Source organism: Panthera pardus, unplaced genomic scaffold (genome assembly GCF_024362965.1).
Source record: "Panthera pardus isolate Hobbes unplaced genomic scaffold, ASM2436296v1 HiC_scaffold_2, whole genome shotgun sequence".
NCBI classification, from domain to species: domain Eukaryota; kingdom Metazoa; phylum Chordata; class Mammalia; order Carnivora; family Felidae; genus Panthera; species Panthera pardus.
This window is the reverse complement of record NW_026526765.1, coordinates 54,000,525-54,023,143: the sequence shown is the minus strand read 5'-3', so window position 1 is coordinate 54,023,143 and position 22,619 is coordinate 54,000,525. Positions and strand designations below refer to the sequence as shown.

At 36.2% G+C, this 22,619-nt stretch overlaps 1 protein-coding gene and 1 long non-coding RNA gene across 2 annotated transcripts in view; one reads left to right on the top strand and one right to left on the bottom strand.

Moving 5' to 3' along the window:
* The window catches only part of LOC109267449 (uncharacterized), a 52,707-nt gene extending 33,711 nt beyond the window's left edge, over positions 1 to 18,996 (top strand). The window contains exon 3 of the long non-coding RNA XR_002080103.2: positions 18,845 to 18,996. This is a non-coding gene — a long non-coding RNA (uncharacterized LOC109267449). The remainder of the gene's footprint in view (positions 1 to 18,844) is intronic.
* HMMR (hyaluronan mediated motility receptor) overlaps positions 1 to 22,619 on the bottom strand; it is a 39,874-nt gene that overhangs the window by 16,884 nt on the left and 371 nt on the right. Inside the window, exons 2-11 of the mRNA XM_019450235.2 lie at positions 18,637 to 18,735; positions 18,089 to 18,168; positions 14,420 to 14,467; positions 11,115 to 11,303; positions 9,567 to 9,653; positions 9,379 to 9,479; positions 7,768 to 7,842; positions 7,456 to 7,634; positions 6,644 to 6,792; positions 1,727 to 1,941 (exon numbers count right to left, since the gene is read on the bottom strand). Coding sequence (XP_019305780.2) covers positions 1,727 to 1,941; positions 6,644 to 6,792; positions 7,456 to 7,634; positions 7,768 to 7,842; positions 9,379 to 9,479; positions 9,567 to 9,653; positions 11,115 to 11,303; positions 14,420 to 14,467; positions 18,089 to 18,168; positions 18,637 to 18,735 — 1,222 coding nt within the window. The remainder of the gene's footprint in view (positions 1 to 1,726; positions 1,942 to 6,643; positions 6,793 to 7,455; positions 7,635 to 7,767; positions 7,843 to 9,378; positions 9,480 to 9,566; positions 9,654 to 11,114; positions 11,304 to 14,419; positions 14,468 to 18,088; positions 18,169 to 18,636; positions 18,736 to 22,619) is intronic.

Sequence of the window (22,619 nt, the reverse complement as noted above, 5' to 3'; positions counted from 1 at the left end):
ATTGTCTTGCTTACAATCACACAGCTGGTTAACAGATCCAGCAATAAAATCCTTATCTCCTGACCTTTGCACTGAATTCCTTGAGTTGAATAAATGATTGTCTCAACTTTCTTTCCTCCCTGAAACTGATGTCATCTACTCAGTTTCTTAAAGTGCCTGCTCCCTGAGAATGGTTCCAGTATAGAACAATTCCCTAAGAATACTCTGGTACTTCTCCCGGCAAAAGCAGGCATATAAAAAACATTTGTGTCCTTTTTATCACTTACCACCACAAGAAAACAAGAAAAAAAAAAAAAGGATTTTAACAAAAGTATCCAACAGGAGACAGATACACAGTTGTGAGATATACTACAGTCCTGTAGACTCATGTACAGTTCTTGGTTCCTTGCTAGAAATATTTTTAGTAATGAAATCTTAAGGAGTCAAATAATGTTAATTATTGTAGATACAGTTTGAACTCAAGAATCCACTTGGTATTTTAACCTAAATAAATGTAGTGGAGAAGGATGCACAATGTGATGAAAGTAATACGGAAATAGCAATAAAAGAAAAGATGAGGGGCACCTGGCTGGCTTACTTGGTACAGCGTGCAACTCTTGATGTTGGGGTGGTAAGTTCAAGCCCCATGTTGGGCATAGAGCTTACTTTAAAATAAAAAGAAAGAAAGGAAGGAAGGAAGGAAGGAAGAAAGAAAGAAAGAAAGAAAGAAAGAAAGAAAGAAAGAAAGAAAAAAAAGCCCAAGATCTCTTAAATTTCTTATTTTTGAATGTTGCCCAGGTTCGGTTGTTTTTTTTTTCTCATTTTGTTTTCATTGCTACTTCTGAGTATTTGTGCTCCCTTAGAAAAGGTAATTAAAGGTATAACTTATGCTTATGCTATGTAAACTGATGTACACACAGGGAAAAAATGGAAATGTTTCTTATTAAAGGGTGAGATTCTTAGCCTTTTTTCTAAATCTGTTATTGCTATAATGCTGATGTCCAACAATTTTAGACAACGTAACAGCAGTAAAGAAACCCCAAATTTTGAGTTTGTTTATTAACAGCCTTTTAAATTAAACCTCTTGCCTAAAAAAAAAAAAAAGAAAGGGCAGGGGCGCCTGGGTAGCTCAGTTGGTTAAGCATCCGACTTCAGCTCAGGTCACGATCTCATGGTTTGTGTGTTCGGACCCCGTCGGGCTCCATGCTAACAGCTCAGAGCCTGAGCCTGCTTCGGGTTCTGTGTTTCCCTCTCTCTTTGCCCCTCCCCAACTCATGCTGTTTTTCTCTCTCAAAAGTAAGTGAACATTTAAAAAAAAAAAAAAAAAAAAAAAAAAAAAAAAAAAAAAAAAAGAAAGGGCACAGCTTCTGATTTTGGCTGTCATACTTGTTTGTATGCATATTCTTTGGGTATACTTTTTTTGAGTTTTATTTATTTATATTTAGAGAGGTGAGGGGAGGGACAGAGAGAATCCCAAGGAGACTCTGTGATGTCAGTGCAGAGTTCGATGCCAGGCTCAATCTCACAAACCATGAGATTGCGACGTGAGCTGGAATCAAGAGTCAGATGCTTAACCAACTGAGTCACCCAGGTGCCCCTCTATAGGTATACTTTACCTCTCTGTGTCTACTCCTTACTTGTAAAAGAATTCCAACCTTGACTGAAGTGAGATTGCTAAGAGAATGTACTGGAAAGCACATTTTAACATCTGAAGTCATATGAGACATGAGATCTTATTGATACCAACCCTTTCAGCTTTTCTTCTAGGAGTTTCAGTTCCTCAGCTCTAGATTTTGTTTCCTCTTCCAATTGTGTAATCAGCCTTTCAGCTTGTTCCTCCTTTTGCTGTAATTTATCTAGTTCTTCCAGTGTTTGCTTTAATTCTTCCTCAAAGAGATCTCTTTCTTTCATCATTTCCTCTTGAAAAGAACCTAGCTTCTGTTGAAGACTGGAGGACAACTCCTACATCCAAATAGAAACCACCAAAATAATATGAAATGGCATCAAGAGATTTTTACTAACGACAAAAAAAAAGAAGTACAGAAAGTAAAGTATGAATACTAAATTCAAGAGCCTCAAAAAAAAAAACCTTTGAAAAATACGGATATCACCTGCATCTTGTCATTGATTATATTCTGCACCTTGTTAACAATGTGGTAAATGTTTTTTCAGTTTTACTATGCAACACACACTCACACACTTCTTATAAAACTAAAATTATATTCTACAACTGACTTTTAGCATATTTTTCTCAGAGGATACCACAGAAAAAGTGTACTATGATTTTGACAGTACGTAAATATATTTTAAAGTTATATAATATACAGGGGCACCTGGGTGGTTCAGTCTGTTAAATGTCCAGCTCAGGTCATGACCTCATAGTTTGTGAGTTCAAGCCCCACAATGGGCTCTGTGCTGACAGCACAGAGCCTGTTTGGGATTCTCTCTCTCCTCCGCCCTCTGTCTCAAAATAAACATTTAAAAAATAAAGTTATACAATGCACAAATATATCAATACTGGGAAAAAGTTCTAACATTAAAATAAAGTGAAGACACAAATAAATGGAGAGATTCTGTGCTCATGAATTGAAAAAATTAATATTGCTAAAATACCCATGCAACCACAGCGATCTATAGATTCAGTGCAATCCCTATCAAAATGGGAATTTTCACAGATATAGAACAATGGAATAAGATAAAATTCGTATGGAAGCACAAAAGACCCTGAACAGCCAAAGTGCTCTTGAGAAAGAAGAACAAAGTTGGAGGTATCATACTCCCTGATTTCAAACTATGTTACTCAAAATAGTATGGTGATGGCATACTAACAGACACATTGATCACTAGAACAGAATAGAGCATAGAAACAAGCCCACACATACTAATTTATGATAAAGGAGTCAAAAATATACAAAGGGGAAAGAACAGTTTCTTCAATGAATGGTACTGGTAAAACTGGAAAACCACAAACAAAAGAATGAAAGTGCACTACTACCTTAATACCATTCACAAAAATTAAATAAAAATGTATTAAATGTAAGACCTGAAACCATAAAACTCCTAGAAGAAAACATAGGCAGTACGGTTATTGACATTGTTCTTGGTGATGATCTTTTGGACAGAACACCAAAGCAAAGGAAACAAAAGCAAAAATAAACAAGTGGGACTACATCAAACTAAAAAGTTTCTGGGGGCGCCTGGGTGGCTGAGTCAGTTAAAGCATCCGACTTCTGCTCAGGTCATGATCTCACAGCTCGTGAGTTCGAGCCCCATGTTGGGCTCTGTGCTGATAACTCAGAGCCTAGAGCCTGCTTCGGATTCTGTGTCTCCCTCTCCTCTTTCTGCCTCTCCCCAGTTCACTCTGTCTCTCCCAAAAATAAATAAGTGTTAAAAAAAAAAAAAAAAAGCTTCTGCACAGGAAAAGAAACCATCAAGAAAATGAAAACGTAACTTACTTACATGGGAGAAAGTATTTGCAAATCATATATCAGATAGGGCAGACAGGGGTTATAACCAAAATATATAAAGAACTCTTACAATTCAAACGCAAAAAACCCAACTCTAATTAAAAACTGGGTAGCAGATCTAAAGAGGCATTTCTCCAAACATCTAGATAGCCAACAGGTATGTGAAAAGATGCTCAACATCACTAATCAACAGGGAAATGTAAATCAAAACCATAATGAGATTCACCTCATACCAGAATGGCTATTATCAATAAGACAAGAAATATGGGTGCCTGGCTGGCTCAGTCAGTGGAGCATGTAACTCTTGATCTTGGGGTCTGAGTTCGAGCCCCATGTTGGGCACAGAGATTACTTGAAAAAAAAAAAAAGACAATAGTAAGAGTTGGCAAGGATGTGGAGAAAAGGGAACGCTTGTGCACTGTTGCTGGGAATGTCAATTGGTGCAGTCACTATGGAAAAGAGCATGAATGGTCCTCAAAAAATTAAATACAGGGGCGCCTGGGTGGCGCAGTCGGTTAAGCCTCCGACTTCAGCCAGGTCACGATCTCGCGGTCCGTGAGTTCGAGCCCCGCGTCAGGCTCTGGGCTGACGGCTCGGAGCCTGGAGCCTGTTTCCGATTCTGTGTCTCCCTCTCTCTCTGCCCCTCCCCCGTTCATGCTCTGTGTCTCTCTCTGTCCCCAAAAAAAAAAAAATAAATAAAAAAAAAAACGTTGAAAAAAAAAATTAAAAAAAAAAAAAAATTAAATACAGAATTGCCATACAATCTAGTAATTCCAGTTCTAAGTATTTATTTGAAAAAAATGAAAATACACACTTGAAAAGATTATGCACCCAATGTTCATATCAGCATTATTTACAATAGTCAAGATATGGAAAAAACTTAAATGTCTACTGATGGATGGATGAATAAAGAAAATGTGGTATATATACACACAAATTGATTATTCTTCAGCTATAAAAAGGAAAATCTTGTTATTTGTGATGCTGTGGATGGACTCTGAGGGTATTATATTAAGTGGAATAAATCAGACAAAGAAAGAACAATATTATATGATCTTATTTATATGTGGAATCTGGAAACAAACAAAAACCCAGCCATAGAGAACAGACCGATGGTTGCCAGAAGTGGGGGTGGGTAAAATGGGTGAAAGAGTCAAAAGGTACAAAGTTCCAGTTAAAAAATACTTCAGTCATGGAGTGTTATAGCATGGTGACTATAGTTAACAGTCCTGTATTGCACTTTGGAAGTTGCTGAGACAGTCTTAAACACTCCTCAGAAGAAAAAAAATTTATAGTTCTATATAGTGATAGATGCTAACTAGACTTATTGTGGTAGTAAGTTTGCAACATATACAAATGTTAAATTGTTATGTCATATACCTGAAACTTACATAATGTTGTAAGTCAGTTATACCTCAATAAAAAAGCAAAAGCAAAACCCAGTGTAGATGTGCCCAGGAACACTCTATGAAAGAAAACAGGGCCCTTTGCCTTTAAAAAGAACGGTCAACATATGGGGCGCCTGGATGGCTCAGTCTATTAAGTGTCTGGCTTTGGCTCAGGTCATGATCTCCAGATTTGTGAGTTCAAGCCCTGCATTGGGCTCTGTCTTGACAGCCCAGAGCCAGGAGCCTGCTTCAGATTGTGTCTCCCTCTCCCTCTCTCTCTCTCTCTCAAAAATAAACATTAAAAAAAATTTAAAAAGAATGGTCAATGTAAATAAGCATTCTCTCCATCCTGTACACTCCTAACAATGCATTTAGGAGACACATCTCTTAAATACTAAGATACAAGAAAACATTTGAAAGGTCTGCCAACAGTAACTGCAGTTGTGGGACTGGATGGGACAAAAAATAACAAAAAACAAAAAACAAATGAAGTGGAAAAATGCTTCTGACTATACCACACCCCAATCCTAGTTTCCTCATTGTAGAGATAACCACTAGTTTTGGTATATATGCCTTCTAGTCTTTTTTACACATTTATACACTTAAAAAATACATACATATAAATGATATATACTACGTATGTAACGAACATTTAAAAAAATCCTAAAAATAGTTGAGATCTTCAAGCCAGTATATATAGATCTATTTAATTCCTTCAGTTGTTGCAGGTTGCCCAAAATATAATATTTCACATCAGTGCATTTACCTGTTTGCTCCACTCTCACTAATGTGTTCTGTATTATCAAATATTTTAAATGTTTATTTATTTTGAGATAGAAAGCACAGCTGTGTGCCTGTGCACACAAGTGTGCATGAGTGGGGGAGGGGCAGAGAGAGAGAGAGAGAGAGAGAGAGAGAGAGAGAGAGAATCCCAAGCAGGCTCCACACTGTTGGCACAGAGCCTGATGAAGGGCTCAATCTCACCACCTGTGAAATCAGACACTTAAATGACTAAGCCACCTAGGTGCCCCTATTATCAAATGCTTTAATGTGTGCCAATCTTGTAAGGGGAAAAAATTATTTCCATTTCTTTGATTATTACTAAGGTAGAGTATTTGTGTTTACAGATTATCTGAATTTCTACTGAGAATGATAAATTTACATGCTATGCTCATTTTTTTAATAAACTTTCTTCTCACATAAAATATTTTTTATGTAATCTGGGTTTTAAAAATTTTTCAGTTTTGTTTCACATGCATTTAGACACTATTTTACAACATAACTGTAAATGCCTAAGTAGTAATCTAACACAAGAATGTGCCAGAAAATATTAAAAAAAAAATTTTTTTTATTATGTTTCTTTATTTTTGAGAGGCAGAGAGAGCATGAGTGTGGAGGGGCACAGAGAAAGAGAGACATAGAATCTGAAGCAGGCTCCAGGCTCTGAGCCGTCAGCTCAGAGCCCTGATGCGGGGCTTGAACCCACAAACTGTGAGATCATGACCTGAGCCGAAGTCGGACACTTAACCGACTGAGCCACCCAGGTGCCCCTATGCCAGAAAATATTTTTAAACAATTTTCTTATTTTGGTTTATTAGTTGCTTGTAATTTTTTCACATCATCAATAATGTGATGAACATTTGTGTGGCTTAACAGCATATACACGACGATTTCCTCAAGATAAGACTTTAAAAATAGAATTGTTGGATCGAAAGACATATATAATTTAAAGGTTTTCAGATACACAGGGAAATGTATGACATATAACAAGCAAAAGTTTTTGCTTTTTTTTTTATTGTAGTGTACTACCTTCTCTTGTTGCAGAAGTGAATCACTTTGCAGTTCTTTTTGTCGTAACTTTTCATGTTCTTCCTCTTCAAGAATAAGTTTCTCCTTTAAGTTTTGCATTTCAGAATTCAGAGCTTCATCCCGTTCCCTATCCCTGTTGATGAGGTCTTCTATACAAATGAAAATGCTGTATTTAGATACATGTATTTAGAGAATGTATTGCATTTAGAGAAACTGGATTTCCATATACCCATTTTTTGCTGTTAGCATGTTATACAGACCAAGTATTTCCAAAGAAATAAAGCCAAAACATAATTCTGAAGTTTGTATCATTTACTACACAAAATGTAATGCATATCCTATGGTATGTAATAAAACCTCCAAACCTGGTTTGATATATATCTTCTCAATTTAAATGGCCACCCAATGAGGAAGTCAAGAAATGTACCACTGTATATATTTCAATCAAGACAAGCAATATATTGAAATAAACAGAAAACAAACATTGTAAAAGACAAACATTCTCATATGGGAATAGGATTTTAATGTTATTTCCACAATTTTTTAAAAAACTCTTAAATACAGAGAACAAACTGAGGGTTGATGGAGTCGGGGGTTGAAGGAGGGGTGGGGGAGACGGGTGATGGGCATTAAGGAGGGCACTTGTTGGGACAAGCACCGGGTGTTGTATGTAAGTGATAAATCATGGGAATCTACTCCTGAAGCCAAGACTACACTGTATGTTAGCTAACTTGACAATAAAAAAAAAAAAAGTTTGTTTTAATACAGCAGTACAGTCTTTACATACTGTACATGTTACTTATGTTACATACCTTTTTCTTTTTCAAGCAGCTGACACTTAGCATTTAGGTTTTCGACTTGTTTAGAAAGCATAGCAACATTTTCCTCAAGAGATTGCTTAAGGCTTAAAACTTCATAATTCTTCTCTTTCAAATTTTCTTCTAACTGGGCAATATCTAGCTTGTATTTTTCCACTTGATCTGATGCACAACTACAGTAAAACAAATTATTTTGAAGAGCACATAATTTAGGCACAGGGAAAATTAAACTAAAAAGGATGAAAATGATGTATTCATCACTATTCAACAAAATAAGGTCCAATTTAAAACTACTATTAATATTACCTAATTTCTTCGATGTATTCTAAGAGTTTTTCTGTTTCGGATTTTTCATCAATCTTGTCCTTCTCTATTGAAACACTGAAAAAAATTACATATATGAATACTCACAGTAGTCACACATAATGTTTAATCTGTACTAGATACTGCTGTATCAGATAGGCTATCTCTAGACTCCAAATCCTTAATTCTTATTTTCTGTGACCTCTTAAGTTGACAATTTAGTATATGCAAATAGGAAACTGAAGGTTTTTTTTAAAGTGAGAAAGCTTTCCAAATAAATTCTGATAAATTTCATGATGATGAAAATTATCACCTATAACACTCCAAGTGTTAGAAATGATCTTTCTTGTAGCCTTCCCAGCCCCCACCCCACCATCACACATACAAAATAGCCTTTGTTCTAGGTTTATTTTTATGCAATTACTTCGGTGTTTACCTCCTCCAAACAACTCAATTTAAAAAATGAGCAAGAAAGTTAAATAGACACCTTACAAAAGGATATATATGAATGGTCAGTGAGCACATACAGTGAAGCTCGGCCTTAGACTAACAAAATTACAAATGAGATACTATTTCCTACCTACTAAAAGGTGGAAATCAAACAGACTGACAATATCAAACCTTGGAGACGTGGAACAGTTGCACCTATCACGCATTGCTAAGTGGGACTGTAAAATGGCTCATACAACCACTCTGGGTTGGTTGGTTTGTTTGTTTTAATAATTTACACATATACTACACTACCCTATGACCCATGTATTGCAATCCTAGATGTTCATTCAGGAGAAATAAAAACTTACGTCCACAAAAAGATATACATAGCGGACTTATTCACACTATCAGAAAACTGGAAACACAAATAATGATCAACAGAGGAATAGTAAACAAATGGAGGTATATTCAGATAGTGGAATACTACTCAGAAATAGAGAACAAATTATAATACAACAGTATAGATGAATCTTAAAATACTATGTTAAACAAAAGAAGACACACACACACACACACACACACACACTGTGATAAACACCTCCCATCCCCACCCTCCAAAGACCAAACTAATTTATATGATGGAAGTCAGAAAGTGGCTTCACGGGTTGGGGGCCTCATAATGGGGAAGAGAAGGGGAGCAGGAAGAGGCAGGAAGGAATTTTCTGAGAGGATGGTAATGTTCTCAGTCTTGTTTGTAGGGTGATTACAGAGGTGTATACAATTGTCAAAAGTCATCAAACTGAATACTTATGATCTATATATTTTTTGTAGGTAAGTTACAGCTCAATCATAAAAAGGAAGGCTAGGGTTATACATTAATCACGCTTCTTATACCAATATTCCTCAGTTTTGGTCTACCATCTCCATAAGATGATGCTACTACAAAGATGAGGAGGCCTTTCCTCATAATTTGTACAAAAGATGGACAAAAGTAGTACATTTATACATCTTTTCAGCATTAAATGGGAGTGATCAGGGCTCAGCTAAAGAAGAGAAATAAGGCAAGCAGGGAGGCAATGAGAGAAGTATGGAGGAAGGTTAAGTCTCAGTAAACAAGACAGAGGTGAGAGAAGGAAATCAACAGTTACACTTAACAATTTCTCTTTCTTTTTAGGCACTCACAGTTTCCCCTCCAGTTGTGCTATTTTCCCCTGAGACTCCTCAAGATTCTTCTGAGTGACCTGTAGCTTCACCTCCATGCCTTCCTGTTTAGCCATCATACTCTACACAACAAAAATAGGTGTTAGGAAGTGGAAGTTGTTCAGGTCCCCAGATCCAGACACAGCAAACTCACCAAAAGTATCACTCACCCTTATCTTTGTTTCTCTCTTGTTTCTAAGTTTCATTAATTCGAGGCTTAGAATTCTCATAGTCTTCTGGTTACTATCTTCAGAAAACTAAGTACAAGAAACATATAAAAACATTTAGATATATTTTCTGTTAGATCTTATATAAAATCACATAAATATTGATTATTACTGGGACTATTATTTACCTACAACATATTCTGGTAGAGAAAATGCCTTTGATCACACCAGGATTACTGATTTTATGTAATATTGCTACTGTTCTTGTCCTTCTTTTTGATTAATGTGACTTTCTGGCTTATTTATTTTTATTTTACTTTTTCTAAAGATTCTATTTTATTTAAAAAAATTTCTTTTAACATTTATTATTTTTGAGAGACAGAGAGAAAGATGGCACAAGCAGAGGAGAGGCAGAGAGAGACAGATACACAGAATCCAAAGAAGGTTTCAGGCTGTGAGCTGTCAGCACAGAGCCTGATGTGGGGCTTGAACTCACAAACTGTGAGATCATGACCTGAGCAAAGTCAGATGCTTAACCGACTGAGCCATCCAGGCTCAGCTAAAGATTTTATTTTAACTAATCTGTACACACACACACACACACACACACACACACACACACACACACAGACGGGGCTTGAACTCACAACCCTGAGATTAAGAGCTACATGCACCACCAAGTGAACCTTCCAGGCACCCTTTTCTGCTTACATTTTAAAGCTCCTTGGGTAGTTACCTACCTCTACATGCTGGAGAGTCCACTGCAAGCCTCCAAAACAAGCTTCTCAGAGAGGATTTTGTAATATGTGCTTGCTTAACAAAATGCATCTAAACTGCCTAGTCTATTTTGAAATATGTAGACTATACAGTTCATCCCAGGCCAACTAAATCAGAATCTCCCTGGATGGGGCCCAGGAATCTGCTTTTTTCCCTAAGCTTGATTCATACGGATCCTCACTCAAAGAGCTCAACACATTACAGGCTCTGAATAAATGATTGCTATTAAACTGAACAGTGACGTACAGCCTCCTTTTACTTCTGACAATAGCAAATGACCGTGTTATGTCCTTTAATATCTATTAGTATAATATTATTAATAATACTAATATTAAATAAAATAGTAATAAACAGAATATCTATTAAACACATTTAATCCACAAATTTATTCACTTCCCACTTCAATCCCAAAAGGATTTGAAATGGAAGCCTGCTGTCATGTGATTATTTATTTCAGAGAAAGATCTAGTGACTTCTAGACATAAATTCTACAAGTTTTATTAATGCCCTTATTTATTAGGAGTGACTTTGAAGGAGGGTGAGAAAATGTCAGACATTAAAACAAAAAGCAACTTGTTTATCATTTCTTATGTGTCAGATACCATAATAAAAAAGACAATGATAATTCTTCTTGGAAGCAGCTTAACATTTAAGGTACATTTGGTAAAGGAATAAGGCTAAACTAGAGCCTAAAATTCTCAAGATATAAGAAAAAAAACCTACAACATGTTTATAACTTATTCAGTTGTAAATATTACCATGAGATTTAAATACCTTTGATTTTAGTAGCTCATTAGTCCTGGTTAATTCAATAAGCTGTTTTTCTAGTGAAGCATTACTTGCAGAGAGAGATGTTTTCTCCCTGACTGCAGCGTTTAGCTTAGCCTCTGTCTTCTCTAACTCGGCTTCCAGATCCTGGATCCGCTTATCCTGAGCACCACGTTCCTGCACGAGAACACGAATCTGGACGGAAACAAGGTGATAAATGAATGATTTACCAATACAATGCCAATGTAACTAGATGCTACTGAAAATAAAACATTCAAATTCTAGAAGAAGCTTTGTGACATGATGTTGTTAAATATTCTGATTTCACTAGCTGTTTGAACATTCATATTTATATGTTTTAAAAATCTGTAAGAACTTAAATCTGTAAGCATTTTAAGAAGAGGATTTTAATTGTTGTAAGCTTCCAGGTATAATTAAACTGTTCACTTTTAAGGTATTTCTACCTATAAGAGTTCTTCTTTTCTCTAGTTCTAGTTATATGAACTCAAATTATAGCTTGAAATGCTAACTATCTTTTTTATTTCAAGAAGGCAGAATGGGCTTCTGTGTAGGATATAGTAAGCACTACAGTAGGAGTGATCAGTAAGCCACCACTCTTGTTGCAATTATGAGATCAAAACCAAAACCAAAATCAAAACCACCTATCTGACAACAGAAAATGTGGAAGTCAGGAGACAATGAAATGACTTGTTTAATATAAGGGGAAAAGTACCAATCTAAAATTCTGTTCCCAAGGAAAATATCCTTTAAATTTGAAGGTGACATGATGATGTCTTACGAGAAAAGAAAAGCTGAGAGGATCTGCCAATAGCCTGCAGAACAAAAGGTACTAAAGGAGTGTGTAGGCTCAACAAAAATCATCCCAGATATTTACAAGATTTGCACTTTAAATATAAGGACATAGAAAGACATAATAATGGGTCAGGAAAGATCTACCATGTAAATATTAAACAAAAGAAAGATGGGATGCCCTTATTAATATGATACAAAGTAGACATTTAAGGCAGAAAGTATTATTAGCGATAAAGAAGGAATTTTATAATGGAAAGGTCATTTCAAGAGGAAGATACAATCAAATTTGTTGTGCAACTTTAAGTTCAAAATATACAAAGCAAAATGTATATTGTGTACATTACATAGGTGTATGTATGAGGTGGAAATGAGAAAGTACCTCTTTCTCTAGCTAATAGAATAAACAGACAAAAATATCAGTACAAAACTTTTAAACATATTGAACTGACATATATAAACTGTACCGACAAGTACATATACATTCTTTTCTAGTGCACATAAAACATTTACCAAAACAGATTATTTGTTGGGTACAAAAGCATCGAAACAGCACAGTTGTATTAAGTCACATGAAGTATTTCCTACTCTTTCTTAACTGACTTTGTGTTGATACTAATTTCAGTATTTTAGGCCAAAAATGCTTATCTAAAAATGTATCAAACACCATATGTATATATATGGCTATGAACTAGATGCTAGCGATTGAATGAGCTTTAAGGTTCCCTACCAGAAGATTCTCTACGCTTATATTATTGGTTTATAAACAACATTTATAGCAAAATATTATAAACTAGAAAAAAGAACACTGAGATTATCTTTACAGGTTTTTGCAGTTCAGGAAGTTTAAGCTTCAAAAAAAGGGTTTGTACACTCAAATGCCTATGTGGCCAAGCAGATAATATAAATAAGTAGAGAGAGCCAGGTGAGGACTGAGGAGCAAGTGTGGAGTATAAAGGAGGCAGCCCTGCAAAGCCCTAGCACATTATTGCCCTGTAGTGGAAAGTGGAAACAGTGTCGTCAGATCGTCTGATTTTGCAACATAAGCCAGAAATCTGAATGTTTTACATGAAATGTTACTTTTAAATATTGATAATTAATTCAAATTAAATAAACAAACAAACAACAAATACTATGGGGCTTAAATAAAAAAGAGCTCTATTTGTAAAAAAAAAAAAAAAAAAAAAAAAAAAAAAATCTCTATTCTAATGGTGCCTGGGTGGCTTAGTCAGTTAAGCATCTGGCTCTTAATTTCGGCTCAGGTAATGATCTCATGGTTGCAAGACTGAGCCCCACATAGAACTCTTCACTGGCAGTGTGGAGCCTGCTTAGGATTCTCTCTCTCTCTCTCTCTCTCTCTCTCTCTCTCCCTCTCTCTCTGCGCCTCTCAAAAATAAATAAACTTAAAAAAAACCTTTCTACTCTAAACGATTAAGAAACTGATGCAAATTATCAGTTCTAATCTTGGCACTGCCACTCACTTACCAGTTATCTGAGACTCAGTTATCACCTCTCTAAGTATTAACCCCTACATTGTAGGCATGTATCCTCAATAAAATGATGGCCAACATAATAAATACTAAAAGAATCAGAGCAACCAGAGCAGAGATTTGCAAAGCTATCTTGACGTATTCTTGGTCCTAAGCTAAAATTTAACTGTAATCACTGGAAAGTTTTAATATGTCATTAAGAATATGTGCACTAGAAAAAGAGTTGGTCAGCAATGTAAACATGGAAAGAAGACTGCTAGAGAAGCAAAACTGGTAGTGACCATCTTACTCCTGCTTAGGGAAGTAAGTGGACTCTTTAGGTCAGCATTGCTCAGTAGAGACTTCTGCCATGGTGGAAATGTACCGTATAGTATGGGAGCCACTCACTGGAGTACTTACAGCGCATTTAAAATGTGACTAGTGCAATTGAACTATTGAGTTCTTTTACTTAATTTAAATAAGTCTCAAATGGTGAGTGGCTACCATACTGGACAGGATAGCTCCAGATTTACCCTCCAGCTCCATTTTATCCTTAAATAAGGCATATATAACTTACAGAGCAGAGGATGTGTAAGATTAGCACAACTCTTTCACAATTCAACTAACCTGCTAGGATTTCATGCTAAGAAATTCTCTAGCTAGTCACTGTCTTAACATAAACATTAGCATACAGGAAGAGTGTGCACTGAGTAAATGTAAATATTTGACACACGCATAATTGCAATATAGCAATATATTAATTTTTAGTGATCAATTTTTCATAGAGTGGGTAATCTTGAATCTACCCCTAACAAACTTGACACTGTCAGCATACCACACTGACCACCAGGCTCCGAAACTTAGTATCTAATGAAGCTAAGGAATAGTTACCTCGCAGGCACTGGTCTGGACAGATTATCTGCCTTGCTATGCAACTCCCCAAACTGCAACAGAATACCTGTCTCTTAACTCTAAGTCACTCTGTATTTTATAGCACATTTATTTTTCAATTAAGTTGAAAGCATTGCTTACCTCTTTTTCTAGTATCTTCAAATCTTTATCATTCTTTTGAGACTCCTTCTATTTAAAAATCAAAGAACAGAGATAAACAAATTTAAGCACCACAAATATCACAGCCAGATTTGATTTTTAGCTATTAAAAAGATTAAAGAGTTCAAATTCTTTCTTCTTTTCTTTCTTTCTTTCTTCCTTTCTCTCTCTCTCTCTCTCTCTCTTTGTTTCTTTCTTTTAAACCTTACCCCCAAAGTGGAGCTCAAACTCATAATCCCAAGATTAAGAGTCACATGTTCTGTTGACTGGGCCAGCCAGGCACCCTTTTCTTCTTTTCTTGAAAATATAATTGACTTTATTAATTGATTCATGCATCAGGCAGCATTCCATCTAGCACGTAGAGGGGAGCTGCCTCCCAAACAGTTAATTTTTATTTTAAAAATTTCACTGAGTCTATTAAACATTTTGTAGGAGACTTACCTGGTAAAAGAAGGAATGGATTCTTTAAGTCTTAAAATATTTCAGGTTTAAGTTTTCACCCCCATAGATTATTAGGCTTTTCCTAATAAGTCCAGGGAAAAGAACAGGTGGCGCTTTACGAATAAAGCTACTGAGCGCTTTCTTTCTAATGTTAAACAGCAATACATTTTGAATATTTAATTATGCTATCCCAGAAAGAAAACAATCTTACAAAGAAAAATCAACTTAAACTCTGATACGCAAAGAGGAAAAAAATGTGTGTGTGTGTGTGTGTGTGTGTGTGTGTACACACACACACACACACACACACACACAGAAATAAAAATTAAGGGGCGCCTGGGTGGCTCAGTCCGTTAAGCGGCTGACTTCGGCTCAGGTCATGATCTCGCGGTCCGTGAGTTCGAGCCCCGCGTCGGGCTCTGTGCTGACAGCTCGGAGCCTGGAGCCTGTTTCAGATTCTGTGTCTCCCTCTCTCTCTGCCCCTCCCCCGCTCATGCTCTGTCTCTCTCTGTCTCAAAAATAAATAAATGTTAAAAAAAAATTAAAAAAAAAATTAAAATGGTATAAGATGATTTAAAAAAAATTTTAAGTCTACTTATTTATTTTTGAGAGACACAGAGAGCATGAGCCAGGGAGGGGCAGAGACAGAGGAAGAGAGAGAATCCCAAGCAGGCTCAGCACTGTCAGCGTGGAGCCCATAGCGGGGCTCGAAATCATGAAACCATGAGATCGTAATCTGAGCCAACACCGAGAATTGGATGCTTAACCAAATGAGCCTCGCAGGCGCACCAGTAAAAACTTTTTTTTTTTTTAAAATGTTTATTTATTTTTGAGACAGAGAGAGACAGAGCATGAACGGGGGAGGGTCACAGAGAGAGGGAGACACAGAATCTGAAGCAGGCTCCAGGCTCTGAGCTGTCAGCACAGAGCCCGACGCAGGGCTCGAACTCATGGACCCTGAGATCATGACCTGAAACGAAGTTGGACGCTTAACCGACTGAGCCACCCAGGCGCCCAAGTAAAAACTGGTTTTAATCTAATTATTGCCTTCATTCAAAATAAGACATATAATTTTGGTCTATGTCTTTTATATCCAACAGCCTTTCTGATACAATGGTCCCAAACTGAGTATCTATCTTTCCCATGTTAAATGGAAGAAAATGGATAAATATATTGAATGCAACCTGTTTTATGTACTTCTAAGTTGGGGAGGGAGGGGGCTACACAACTATCATATTTATTAATTTCCCACCTGATGGAATTTTCTATCAAGGAAGGCCTATTATTTAGGGGTTTTGCACAAACTTGTATGTAATTTAGTTTTCTAAACATTACATAATTAATTCAAAATATCAGAACTGTTTCTTCAAGAAATTCAAGTCAAGAGATTTAAATCAATTTCTTTTTAAATATTATTTTATTAAAAAAATTTAATTCCAGTACAGTTAACATACAGTGTTCTATTAGTTTCAGGTGTACAATATAGTGATTCAACACTTCATACATCACCTGGTGCTAATCAGAACCCGTGCATCCTTATTCCCATCTCTTCTTTCACCCATCCCCCCCCCCCCCCCCACCCTCTGGTAACCATCAGTTTGATCTCTATAATTAAGAGTCTGTTTCTGGGATTGTTTTTTTTCCCTTTGCTCATTTTCTTTTTTGTTTCTTAAATTCCATGTATGAATGAAATCATATGGTATCTGTCTTTCTCTGACTTATTTAGCTTAGCATTATATTCTCTAGCTCCAACTATGTAATTGCAAATGGCAAGATTTCATTCTTTTTTATGGCTAATATTCCATTGTGTGTGTGTGTGTGTGTGTGTGTGTGTGTGTGTATTTATTTGAATCGATGTGTAAGAAAAGACTGTCTGTATTAGTGCTGCCTAATAAAAATATATCACAAACCACATATGTATTTTTTTTAGTAGTTAATTTAAAAAGTAAAAATTTTAGGGGTACCTGGGTGGTTTAGTCGGTTAATCGTCTGACTTTGGCTCAGGTCATGATCTCACAGTTCGTGAGTTCGAGCCTCACGTTGGGCTCTGTGCTGACAGCTCAGAGCCTGGAGCCTGCTTCAGCTTCTGTGTCTCCCTCTCTCTCTGCCCCTCCCCGACTCTGTCTTTCTCAAAAATAAATATTAAAAAAATATGTACTTTTAAATAAAAAGTAAAAAATTTTAAAATATATTTTACTGTACCATAAATGTAAAAAAGTATTATTTCAACATGTCATTAGTATGAAATTATTAGTGAGATATTTTATATGTTTTGTACTAGGTCTATAAACTTTGGTTTGTATTTTACACTTACAGCATATCTCAATTCAGATGCTTAAGTTTCATCAGAAATAGCCATCTATATTTAGATTTCATAAAATGTACAGATGAAAAAGTAGATGCACATTCCAAGTTGTTCCAAAAACATTTAAGTTTTCCAAGAATAGAATCAAGTATCAGTTTTTTATATATTACTTAAAATTAAATAGTATCAAAAATTTAGCTGTTCACTTTGAAGTGCTCGATAGCCACATGTGGCTAATCACTTCCATACTGGATAATGAAGCCCTATAAAACAAGAAGCTTAGATAATCGCTAAATAAATGAACAAGTCTAAGCCTTGGTTTCCCAACTCTGAATCTTTTTCACATTTAACAAATCACTCTTTGCAACTCCTTAAGAAAGTACAACTTGCTTTATAAACTAATGGAAACAGTGATAATAAATAGGCTGTTGCACAAGCCGCAACATGAAGTTAAGAATTTAATGTCCCACCACTCCTTGGCAGTCTTTGAATAGCAAATAAATCTCTTTTAGGCATTACAATACTTTTTTCCTTTTTCTTCAATATTTACCCTTCTGCACAAGTAAGCAAACAAAACCAAAACAACTCAAACAATGATAACTAATATATCAAAGCACTGCATACTTTTTAAAGGCTTACTAGGTATTATAAAATTTATCTAGAGAAATGACTGAGAAGTGGAGACCATTTTGTAATTCTGAACTCCAGACACATTTAAACAATGTATGTAGTAATGATGTAAACATAAATCTTGCTAGAGTCCTAATGATGATATTTTTATTAATTTATAGATTTACTTATAACCTTAAATTATACACTTAACCCATTCTAGTCAAATAAAATAACTTTTGGAAATGTTTTCATGATTTAGGTACTAAACCAGCTAGAATATCAGAGTTCCTCACCTTTAATCCCAAAGTCTTAACTTTCCTTGCTGAAGCAGGCAAGGTAATATCTTTGTCAACATTAAGATTTTGTTGAGATTCTAAAATAAAATAAATTGTACAGATTTTAGTTGGCACTTACATGTTTGAAACACAGACAAAACCCAATTTCCAAATTTCTTATTATAATTATTAGTGAAGTAGTATTAAAGTTATTTTTTTCTGACTGTATATGTCCAAATAATTAGTTGTACAATAGTATTTACACATCTAATACTTTTCTGATTTTCCTAATATTCCCCGATGGAAAGTTAAGGTGATTACCAAAAGGGAAACTATGTATCTGTGTGAGTGTCTTGCTTAACTTTCCTGGTTACACAACAGTGAAATGATTAAAGCATTAGTCTGCAGTTGACTCTTTTGTAAATTCATCAAATAAGAAAATTTAAATATAACTGTAGCTTTGCATTTTTAGAAATGCTATAGCATCTTTTAATTTAAATACTGTTACTCATAACTTTAAAGCTTATGAGATCATATAACCATTATGTTATTTGGGAATCTGTTACCTTTCTGTTTTTTAAATCTTTGTGATTTCTGAAAAGATACCGGTCCTTTCAATACTTCTGAAGTTGTAACATCATAAGCACCTGGAGATGGTGCACAACCTACAGGAAACATAAAACATTAATTAATGTCTCATCTTATGCTACTTACGATCTTAAGTTAAAAATATGTTATAGTAAAATGCCATTAATAAATTGTTTGTTTTTTCAGGGGTTCCTGGGTGGCTCAGTTGATTGAGTGTCTGACTTGAGCTCAGGTCACATAAAGCCCTGCATCAGACTTGTTGCTGTAAGCACAGTGTCCACCTCAGATCCTCTCTTCCCCTCTCTCTGTGCCCTCCCCCATTCACGTGCTTTCAAAAATTAAAAAAAAAAAAACCAACAAAAGAACAAAAAAACCTAAACATTAAAATAAATAGTTTATTTTTTCAAATGTAAAAATTTGATATTACAAAACAGGCCTCTTTATGAAGAAAACATCATTATCTTCCCAAATGATCTTTATTTCAATGAGTCAAAGGAACACAGGCAACTGAGCAAAACAGCAAAGACAGTCTTGAAATAAACATCAGGAAAGAACAAGCAACACGGCTTTGTTATTAAGGATTGAATATAAGAAAAAAAGATTTGGAATCAACCCTACCCAAAAAGAGTCACAGGTAATTACCATCAGATTCTAGAAATGAATAACGATCATTTTATATGTACTCACACAAAGATTCCAATACTGGGAGCTTTTAGATCTAAATGTGGTCAATAAGGGGTTGAGGTAGTAGATTTCCAATCAGGAAAGAGTCTCAAAATGAAGTACAGAATTCAATGGGTCATCTAAGGTAAAGGCAGACTTAGAAACATTAGTCTTGGCTAGCTCAGATCTCTCACACTCCACCAACTGTTTACACCCTGGGGTAAACAGGAGGCTGACAGCGGTTTCCCTAAAATCAGTTTAAGGGTCGCACATCTTAAAGCACCTATGTCACCCATTTGGAATAGGGATCAGTGGAAGCAGCGCAGAACATATCCTATTTTAAAGTAACAAGAGACTTCAAAGAAAACTGCCGGCACTGTTGCCCTTTTTGGGGAGGTGGGGATGAGTGTATGCAGAATGTGTGGCTATTCTTTGCTCCCTGCTTTTGTTTTTTATCTACAAATGTTTGTTTGTTTATTTCTTTAGAGTATGAACAAGTGGGGCAGGGACAGAGAGAGAGGGAGAATCCCAAGCAGCTCTACGTTGTCAGCACTGAGCCTGATGTGGGGCTCAAACTCACCAACTGTGAGATCATGACCCAAGCTGAAACCAGGAGTTTGACGCTAAACCGACTAAGCCACCCAGATGCCCCATAAAAAAGTTTTTTTTAAAGCTGTAGGCCCAAGCTGGGGCTTGAACTTACAACCCTGAGATCAAGAGTCACATGCTCTACCAAGTGAGCCAGCAAGATGCCCTGCTCTCTGCTTTTAGGAATGTTTCTGTGGCAAAGTGTGAGAAGCACTGGTCTAGACTCGTCAGAGTAGCCAGAAGATAAAATGCTGTTGAATTCTTGTATTCTGGTTCATCATTAGGTCTACACTCTCAAAAGGGGATATGGGCCAGCAAAAGATCAGATGGTGTACAGTGACTAAGCAGCATCACGCGAGTTGAGAACAATTAAAATCACACTTAACAAAAACTTCCCTAAAGAGCAAAGAAATCCCATTTGATACTTATGGGGATTTAGATTCAAGAACTAGGTTGAAATCCAGGCTTTGTGAGACTGTAGTATGTGCTATTTTCATGCTCTGGGTCTTTTCCTTACTAACGCTTAAATGTACGACATCACAGATACATATGACTTGCTAGAAATGTGGGGAGAGGGGACATTAGACAAACGGGATGGGATATCCTGGGAGATAACACAAGTTTTCTGGCACAACTTCTATTTTGATCAACAATAATCGGAAGCTAACACAGGCAGTCAATACTTGTAAACAAACCAAACATTTTATGCATTACATTAAATAAATGCTTCAAACTTCCAGATCTCTTTATTTTCTATTTCTTCCACCTCGAATGGACAGCCCAGCTTCCAGTTTGCCTGGCTAACTCTCACTTACCTTTCAGATCTCAGCCTCTTCCAGTTTTCTCTGAATCCCCAAATCAGGTTGGAAACCTCCCTCCATAACAGCCTGTGAATAGTGTTCTTATCAAAGAACTTGACACTTTTGTAATGGCTTTTAATACACTTATCCATCTCCCAAATCAGATAATGTACTTATTCATCTTGCAAGTTAGATAAAATTGGTTGAAGTTAGAAACTCTTTTGATCATGCCTGTATCCCCAGTATTTGGCTCGGGGTTGAGTTTGGCAGTATGGTGAAGAAAACATAGAAAGTCACTGGGGATGCCAGAATGGGAATAGAGTTTTGTAATTCCTCCAATCAGGCTTCAAATCCAGCTTTGTATGCCAATCAATAGACATTACTATGTGCCAAGTACTTTCAGTCATAGGGGAAAGATGTGAACATTATACTCTGATTTTCTAATCTAGCTTTAAGACCCCTGGAAAGTTATTTTTATTCAAGGCTGAATTCCCCAGTTGTGAAACAGGAATAAAAGAGTATCTACCTCATAGTTGTTGGGGTTACTGGAGTAATAAGAGAAATCACTACAGTGCTCACATATGCACAAAGCATCAAATAAGTGATAACTATTATTACTCCTGAAACTGTGAGTCTGAAATATTGTAACACTGGTAAAGGCAATTTAATCTATTATAAAGAAAATAAAATTCTCCTTAAAAGACACACTGCTGAGAGAATTTAGAGAAGGTTCTTTGAATATCCAGGAAATATACATTCCCTGAATCTCTTAATTTAGAAAATATGCTTGTGCTGATCCATTTGTCACTTGGCTTTTGTTTGTGAACAAAGTGATTCTTATTTCCACTTGCATGTTGGCTGGCAAGTTAAAGATGTAACAAATGATCATTAAAAAGTGTATATTATTGGAGAGCTGGGGGGCTCAGATCATGATCTTACAGCTCCGGAGTTCAAGCCCCGCATCAGACTCTGAGCTGACAGCACAGAGCCTGCTTCAGATCCTGTCTCTCTCTCTGCCCTCCCTTGCTTGTGTGTTTCTCTCAAAAATAAACTAAAAAAACATTAAAAATATGTATTATAATGGGTAATGGATAAATCAGGGGCTTTGATGTTCAGCCCTCCCCCTCACTTGCTGCTCAGTACAGTTACAAAACTCCTCCATTCCCTCAAGTGTACAATGAGGACAATATCAGTACCTTTCTCACCTGGCTGTTGGAAAGAGTAAACCAGACCGAACAGGGAAGACCTTAGCGCAGTCCCTGCATACAGTTTGTGTCTACTGAATGAGGGCCTCACCAACCACATCTGAGTCTTACGGTTATTGTGCTTATGCCCTACAGTGGTTAAGAGCACAGGTTGGATTCATGGAGGCCGGGTTTCATGTCCTAGTTCTGCTAGTTTGGTTGTGTAACGCTGAGCAAATCTAAATCCCAGTATTTTTGTCAATAAAATACTGAATAACAGGATGACCTCTCAGGAATGTTGGACAATTAAAGAAGAATTAACTGTAAATACTTAGCATGGTACTGTTGATATTACCTGTTACTTCATTAATAATGTTCTCAGTAAGCGCAGCTACCATAATTTTAACCCAAAAACTGCCGTTCCCAATCAGCATTCTTGTATTCCTGAGTGTAATATCTACAAGAAATCCACAAGTTCATACGAAAAAGCAGTGGTCAATTTTTTTTTTTTTAAATAAGTGAGGCCTTCTGGGCTTGACCACCAAATACCTACCAAATAGCTTCCTTATCCCCATCCCCTTCCCTCTGCTTTAGTTGCTCCACAGACTAATTGTTTATTGGCTGTACTGTCCATTTGAATGCAAGCTACTTGGGTAGGGACTTTGCTTCATTCGCTGCTGTATCCTTCTCACTCTGAATAGTGCTAGGCATGTAGTAAATGCTTCG